Source organism: Phasianus colchicus, chromosome 4, assembly GCF_987193195.1.
Source record: "Phasianus colchicus chromosome 4, bPhaCol1.hap1.1, whole genome shotgun sequence".
Classification (NCBI taxonomy): Eukaryota; Metazoa; Chordata; class Aves; order Galliformes; family Phasianidae; genus Phasianus; species Phasianus colchicus.
In genome coordinates this window covers 70,266,685-70,274,335 of record NC_143439.1, presented here as the reverse complement: position 1 = coordinate 70,274,335, position 7,651 = coordinate 70,266,685, and the positions used below count along the sequence as shown (strand labels likewise).

At 48.2% G+C, this 7,651-nt stretch overlaps 1 protein-coding gene and 1 long non-coding RNA gene across 3 annotated transcripts in view; one reads left to right on the top strand and one right to left on the bottom strand.

Annotated features, from left to right (window-relative positions):
* Nucleotides 1–697: 697 nt before the first annotated feature.
* The window catches only part of LOC149918331 (kyphoscoliosis peptidase-like), a 19,922-nt gene continuing 12,968 nt past the window's right edge, over nucleotides 698–7,651 (bottom strand). The window contains exon 7 of the mRNA XM_090139910.1: nucleotides 698–5,969. Coding sequence (XP_089996036.1) covers nucleotides 4,651–5,969 — 1,319 coding nt within the window. The 3' untranslated portion in view covers nucleotides 698–4,650. The remainder of the gene's footprint in view (nucleotides 5,970–7,651) is intronic.
* Nucleotides 5,323–7,651, top strand: part of LOC116225998 (uncharacterized) — a 25,023-nt gene continuing 22,694 nt past the window's right edge. The window contains exons 1-2 of one of the 2 annotated variants that reach the window (XR_016466257.1): nucleotides 5,323–5,453; nucleotides 6,502–7,291. This is a non-coding gene — a long non-coding RNA (uncharacterized LOC116225998). Of the gene's footprint in view, nucleotides 5,454–5,955; nucleotides 7,292–7,651 lie in introns of those variants that run through there. The other variant, XR_016466256.1, reaches the window with a different exon arrangement.

The following is a 7,651-nucleotide window of genomic DNA, read 5'->3' as shown; positions in this document are numbered from 1 at the left end:
CTTGGAGAAAGCTTAGGGGAAAGCAAAATACTGCTTAAGCATGTCTCTGAAATAAAAGAGACAAATTAAATCCAAATGTATATATTGTACAAGAGCTGGGTCTGTGACGCTAACATCACCAAAAATGGACACCCAAGCCTGGCTGTCCCACCTTCTGGCACTGCAGCAAACTGAGTTCACCAAGGAAAGAACTTTGCTGGGGAAGAGAAATTGAACAGGGGCAATGCAAAACATCCTTTCTGCTGTGTTTATCCGACATTGCACACAGACCCTTTGTTTAGCTGAGGCTGAATGCTCCCTCGTGTTTCCCTAGTGTCCTGGTAAGGGAGAATTTAAGGTTAGGGGGGAGGTCTGTTTGGGTGATACAACTAATGGATGTTGCTTGCTCCAGATGGCTCCCTTGTTGCTGCTGGTCTGCCAGGAGGTCCGTAGCTGCCCAGCTGAGCAGAGCCAGGAGCTGTTACTGAGTGCCAAACAACAAGAAACCATCATGTCTCCTTTGTGCAATCACTGAATCATAGAATGGTTTGGGTTGGAAGGAACACTTAAGATCATTGAGTTCCAACCACTCTGCTATAGGCAGGGACACCTCCTTCTAGACCAGGTTGCTTACAGCAACCTGGGATGCAGTTCAGCTCAGAACTCCTCAGATGGAACTACTTGTGTTCCAGTTGGTGCCCATTGCCCTTGCTGGGCACCATCAAAAGGAGCCTGAACCCATCCTCCATGGAAAAGCTGCTGTGAATCCACCACCAAATGCAGGAGGGAGAACATTGCTTTCTCTGGGAACAAAAATGATAAGAGCAAAACCTGAGTAACCTTGATTACCATGCTTTTATTTATGGTAAGCAGAACTGCTGATAGCTGGGGTCTCTTTCTTATATGTATATACACTGAGTACGCAGTGTACCCAAGGCTGAAAAGCAACAGACACAACAATGAAGACTTTGGTACAGCAAGTGAAAGTGTTGGAAATATGATGTCATGGTTTTAGCATCACTCCAGTGCTCTCAGTGAGTCTGCTAAGGGGTTTGGCTCTTTGGTACAATGAGAAGCTGTTCCTTCTCTCTTTTGTTCTTGTCCTGCTCGTGTCCCGTGGCTGTTTTCACAGCCCTGGAGGTGGAACATCTTTGGCTGCTGTCATGAAAATGCTAACAGGGTGCCCATGGTTGGATAGCTTTGTAAAATGGGTTAGTAGCTTAAATCCTTAATAACGTGGGATTTGGGAGACGTGTTTGCCTGGTGCTTAGCCTGCCCAGCAGCTAATCTCTGCCGTTATAGAAATGCCCTTTGCAGCTTTTCCCACCTCTGCAAGTCCTCTCTCTTGATACCTGTAAAAAGCTCTGCTCATCACCTCCTCCTTCCTTTTCCTGGGGCGAGGGGTCTTCACAGTCACCTGTGCCATTTCCTGAAAGATTTCACAGATTCATCTTTTCCATTTATCAATGGTGCCAACCTGGAGGGGACCGTACCTCTGGCCAGGTCTGTCTATCTCCAGTCCCACTCACGTGCCAGCCTGCAGAGAGCAGGACACAGCCCAGCTTTCTCTCAAGCATGTGTTTAACCCTTCCTCCCTGTCACTCAGCCTCCCAGCTGTATTCCTGGGGACTTGCTGAACAGAATTGCCCTTGCTGATGCGTCTCAAGTGACTGCATTAAAGAGTTTGGCTCGGCTTTGAGGAACGCCCTTCTTACATACATTCTTCTCGCCTGTACCCATTCTTTTCTTTCATCTTTGCCACAAAATCCCAGTTGTCAGACCAAAGAGGAAATGTTTGAAATTACCCTTGAAAGTCAGTCATGTTTCATCTTTCTGTATTTTGAAGAAGCTTGGGCATTGCAAGGACTGCTTTTACAGCCACATTCTCTGACCCGATTGAATGAAGTACCACAGTTTTTGTGCCATTACCATACTTGTGGGATTCCTCTGATCACATGCAGCCATTTCAGCAGGTCTGGCCCTTCAAAAAATCAGCCTCTTCTCCCAGGTAACAGCAATAAGATGAGAGGTGATGGCCTTGGTTGCGCCAGGAGAGGGTCAGGTTGGATATTAGGAAATATTTCTCCTCTGAAAGAGTGGTCAGGCACTGGCACTGCTGCCCAGGGAGTGGTGGAATCACCATCCCTGGAGGTGTTCCAGAACCATGGAGACGTGGCACTGAGGGACGTGGTCATTGGGCATGGTGGGGATGGGTTGGGCTTGATGGTCTTTAGAGGTCCTTTCCAACCCATATGATTGTATGATTCTAAAGTCATCAATTCCTACCCCAGCGTGGATATCCTACTGCAGACTGGTGCTACTATTGAAGCTGCAAGAGCAGCACAAGAAGCTGAAGGATACACACGATGTATGAACACCTCAACTGTTACAGGATAAACTAAACGAGTCGTAACGTGGTTCACCCTGATGACCAGTTTAACACAGATGTAGCGCAAGGAATTGTGTAAAGGCAAAGAGTTTGGACACCGTGTTTGGTTGACATCTCATGACTCTATACAAGTTAGCATTTTTAGTATGGAGATTTCAGGTTCAGCCCATCCTGGTATTACTTTCTTTTGACTTCAGCTATGGAGGAGCCTCTTGGTGTGCTGGTAGAGTTGAGCACAGCCCTCCTGTTTGTCTTCGTGCTGTCCACAGCTCCATGTACTCCTGGAGGCCTTCCAGTGACTCCCTGAACCAAGCTAGCTCAGAGCTAGGCATGTTTTGTAGCTGCAGGTACGTGCTGTAATCCATCCTTACCTCATTTAATCCTGATGGGCAGAGGGAGTGAGAGGAGGAGAGACACGCAGGAGCGTTCTTTCTCTTCCCATTGTTTTTTCATGAGTGATGCTCGCTCCAGGGCTGTTATTGTTGGAGAGGTGCTGCTGGTGCTTATTGCAAAGGCACTCAAGAGCTGGGGTGTGGGCTTACACCTCAATCAGAATGACATTTAAGATGGGTTGCATGCTATACCCAAGCGTGCATAGTAGGAAATGTGAGAGGATTGACTTCAGATCCTTGAAGTAAAAAAAAAAAAAAATCCCCTGTGGGAATATCGTTAAAGTCCTGAGCACCTCTGGTAATTATATGTTGACATGAATTATTTGGACCCCAAATCAAGGTAACTCTAACCTGCACCTCCTTATGATGGATAAAGAGGAATTAATTAAAGCTGAGTTTTCCCTGAAGGGGAAGATGGCAGTAAGGACTGAGAGTAATTTCTCTTGTCGACCATTTTGGTTTGCCATGCCAGAATCCTTCCACAGAATAAAGAAAAAAAAGAAAAAGCAACAGTCTTAGAGAGTTTGCTGGTTCTGCAGATATAATTTCACGAGCAGTGCTCCCAAAAGGGAGCTGCAACACTACAGGTGAGGAGGGAGGGATCCGTGCTTCTTACATTGCTTTTCAGCGTTGCAGGCAAGCATTTCTCCTGTGTCTGCCATTGCAGGTGCTTCCCTTCATTCAGAGCAGCCCTTGGATTTTGCCATGAATCTTCCAGCACATCAGCGTGGTTCCAGCAAGTTTGCTGTGAAACACAGATCCTGGCACATCAGCTGTGCTGCCAGACTTCCAGGAAACAGAGAAGGTTCAAGTCTATTTCAGCTTTTGCAACAGGTCAAGTTTAAATTGCTGGGCATGAAGAAAGCAGTCTCCCTTCCTCATCTATGGTGCAGCATCCAAAATTAACCAGCAGTTCTTCATTACTGCAGCCAGAAACCCCATTGCAAGCATGGAGATGTATTTCTACTGCGTATTTTCCAGCCCATGGTCTCTAAATTTATCCAAACAGTAGCACCATCTCTAAGCATCAGATGATGTAATTGCTTTTCCTGCCTTTTACTTTAGCATGTTTTCTTCAGATGACAAATATGTGCTCCTCTGGATGCTGTGAGGGCCCTGCCCATCTCCTGTTTATGGTGCCTTGCAGCACATGCCAGAACCTAAGAGCAGTCGTCTGTGCTTTCCACTCTGCAGTGAGAAGCTTTGGCTGCAGAGCCACTTCCTTGCCTCTTCCCTCTCTTAGTTTTGAGCCCTTGGTGCTCTTAAGTGTAAATCTACATGTCAGCCTTGATAATGAAGACCTGGAAGATATTTTGAAGACGTGGTTGATAAAATACAGTATATCTTTCCTTCCCTTCTCCTCTCCTCTGCCCAAGCACAGATTTCCTCTGCAAGGAGGTCCTCCGTCCTCCTTTCTTTACTATATATTTACATTTTTTGATGCTGTTGGCTCCAGTGTGGGCTTTTTTTTTTTTTTTCTTTAATTGTTATTGTTGTCATCCTCTCCAGAGAGAGAAACTGTGTGGTTTTCAAGTTCTTGAATAAATGTCAAACGAAGCATTCCAAACGATTATTCAAGCTGGTAATGAGCAGCGAGACATCCTTCCTGTAGAGAAGCTGAACAATGGTTTCCTCTGACAGAAGCAAAATATTAGGAGCCTTCCATATGTTGGTCCTGATTTACGCGGCAGTAAAGTCTCCAAGAGGGATAGGAGGCCCCAGCAAGTATCTGGATATCCTGCGGGAAGAGGAGCTCTGCGTGTGACACCCAGACTCCCCCCAACATGCCATAACATTCTGGGAGTTCTGTCCGTGTCTCCACATCCTTCAGTTTTAAGAGCTTCTGCTTCCTCCTTTGGCTTTCTGCAGGCTTTGCGGAGCACCCAGCTTTTACCCCGAGCGCCCCGTGGAGGCAGGTGGGCTGCATCCCACTTCAAATTCCAGCAGGACTTCCATGGAGGAGCAGCACGGGGTGAAGCTGGCTGCCAGTCGGACCCGCATCCCTGCCATCCCACTGAACACCTCCCCTTCCCAAATGGAGCTGGGGTTCAGCTGTAGTGCCGTCTTCTCCTCCCCAAGGACGACAGCTCTGTGGGCTTTTGGCACTTTCACCCTGAAGCGGACCCAGCTCTGCTCCTGGAGGAGCCCCGTGCGTGGCTCTAGCAGCACGCATCCTCTCCTCCACAGGCTGTAGACCTTGGGGAAAGGAGGCCAGCACAGCTCTGAGAAACAGCGCACGATGTAGTCACAAATATGGACAAACTCCTTGTGCTCTTTGTTTCTCCCAAAAAGCCCCACTTTGTACACACCCGGCTCAGGGAGCACGACGCACACGCTGATTTTAGACTTCAGCTGGGTGACCAGCACGTACCTCTCCAGGGCGTACTCAGTGCTGCTGACTTTGTCTTTGCTCAAGCTGGCGGTCACCTCGACGTCAGCCCGTGCGTGGAAGGTGATGTTGCACTTGCCCAGCTTGGTGGTGATAATGGGGTTGGAGTGGCTGGGGTTGGAGAGGCCGCAACCACTGGTGCTGATCCCGCTCCCACAATGCATGCTCAGCCCCATGGGGAAGAGCTCGTTCTGGTTGATGGGTCCTAAGCAACGAATAAGGAAATTGGCTGTGTTCCTGAAGGAGGTACCTCCTAAATCTTTCACGAACACGGAGAGACGATAGTAACCCTGGAATGGACAGAGTACGTGGCAACTCAGTTTCTTGTCCTCAGCTTGAGCAGCCAGGCATTTCTTACTCAGAGTGGAATCTAAGTCTTTATTCACTAGCTCATAGCTGGCAAGCAAAGGTCGGGATGTCCGGAGAGTCAAGAGCAAAGTCCCTTGTGGAGCAACAAGCAGCTCCCCTTTGTAGCTGCTTTCCTCAATGCCAAAATCTCTCACCTTTTGGTGAAGGCCCCAGAAATGAAAAGGGTTTTCAGGCAGTGCCTCCCCAGTGCGTGGCTCCAGGCATAGGATCTGATAGGAGCACACCCAGTTGTAAGGGTCCAGAGAGTCAGCGTGACGTGCAAAGATCATGAGGTCATACAGACCCTTGGTTGGGGGAATCACCTTGATAGTCACGCTGTTCTCAGACACTGTCATCATCCCGTGAGCAGTGCCTACATCCTCTCCAGTCACAGTACCCTGGAGTTTGGAGAGCTGGTAGGTGAACTCTGTTGGATGAGTGCTCCCCAACATCACTGATGCTTCTCCATGGGCTGTAGGAGGATAAAAAAAAAACACTTTTTACAATCCTTCATCAGCAGTGTAATACATTCGTATCTCAGACCCAGGTCTTTGGTGGTATGGACTGAAATTATCTGTGCAGGAGGCTGAGACCTGTTTCTCCCTCTCATTTTAACCCTAATTGCTAAGGGACCCCAGTGAGATCCTTCCTTGCCTCCTACCATTTTTCTATTGTTGTTGAAAGAGAAATGTTGATAATATTAAGTCTGGAGAGAATATCAAAGAGTTAAACTTTGGGCCCTGAGACACTCAGAACAAAGCCAGTGTCCCATATGGAAGTTATTGTTGCATGGCTTCTTGACCTGGTGTCGTTCCTCTAAGCTGCAGGTCTTCTAGTCTGGTGTCAATCCAACAAAGCATCTGGGAGGATCAGAATTTCCCAACCTGGTTGGTGGAAGATCCCATGATGCTGCCACATTTTAGGAATTAGGTCATCTGGGGTTGTTTTGGGTTTTTTTCCTCATAATGATTATAATATCTTTCTAAAATGTTTGTGATTTACAGTGAGGCCACATCTACAAGCTTCTGGTTTGGAGTGTGCCCTAACCAGGTAGAAGAGGAGAAGAGAAAGAGAAGAGAAAAGAGGGGTGTGTTGGTATTGCCATCTGGTGCTCCAGTGACAGGAGGAAGCTTTCAGCTGGTCCGAGCTTGTGCTCGTACCCAGAACTGAAGCATCTCCAAGAGAAGTCCCTGCATAGGGGCAGAATCACTGCTGTCACCACTCCCTGTGTGCCACATCTTCAAATCGTAGACTACCCCAAGTTGGAAGAGTCCAGCAAGGATCACTTAATCCAACCACAGAAGACCACACAAAATTCAAACTCTTGTGTCTAAGAGCATTGATCAAATGCTTCTTGAGCTCCAGCAGCTTGGTTTGCTGACCACTGCCCTGGGGAGCCTGTTCTATTCCCACTGCCCTCTACTGCTTGCTGTAGGAAACCCTCCCCTGGGCCTCCCATCTGCTCCTGGGCAGAAGGGGTGGTCGGTTGGTTGGTTGTACAGGGACAGGGCAAGGTTTCACAAGCCTCAAAGAAGATGGGGCCATCTAACCAGCAGGCTGCTTTCAGCACGTGGTGAGCTGCATCATCCCATGTACTGGGATGTACCAGGGGCTGCATGGCCATAAAACCCTACTTTCATGGTATTTTGCACTCTTGCTCTAGGTATAGGGGAGAGGATGAGGAAAAACCACCACAGAGGACAAGACATTGAGTTCTTTTGCCCCTGGAGCATCTCAGAGTGCTTCCCAGACACTGGCATACCGCGATGCATTCTCCAACCCACCATCCTCAAGGTCTGTAGAAATCAAGCCTGCTCCTCATTACCCCGTGCCCTTGAGCACCCAGGGGGGGCTCATCTCATGTCCCAAGTGTGGCTGCTCCGCGTCGTCCCGTCCTCACCACAACATTTTTGCTGGAGAGAGGCGAGCGGTACGGAGCGATGGCACTGCGGGAGCCCGGGGGTGGTATCAGCACCCGCGCTGTGCGCGATGTTCATTTGTTTGGGGTGCTAACACAACATGACAAAAGCCTCCTTTTTCATGCTGAAAAAATCGTCCCTTGCTAATTATTGGATTGCGAAACACGTTTCATAATCTAATGAATAATGGGGCGACTGTTTTTTGGTTGTTGTTTTTTGTTTTTTTTCTTCCCCC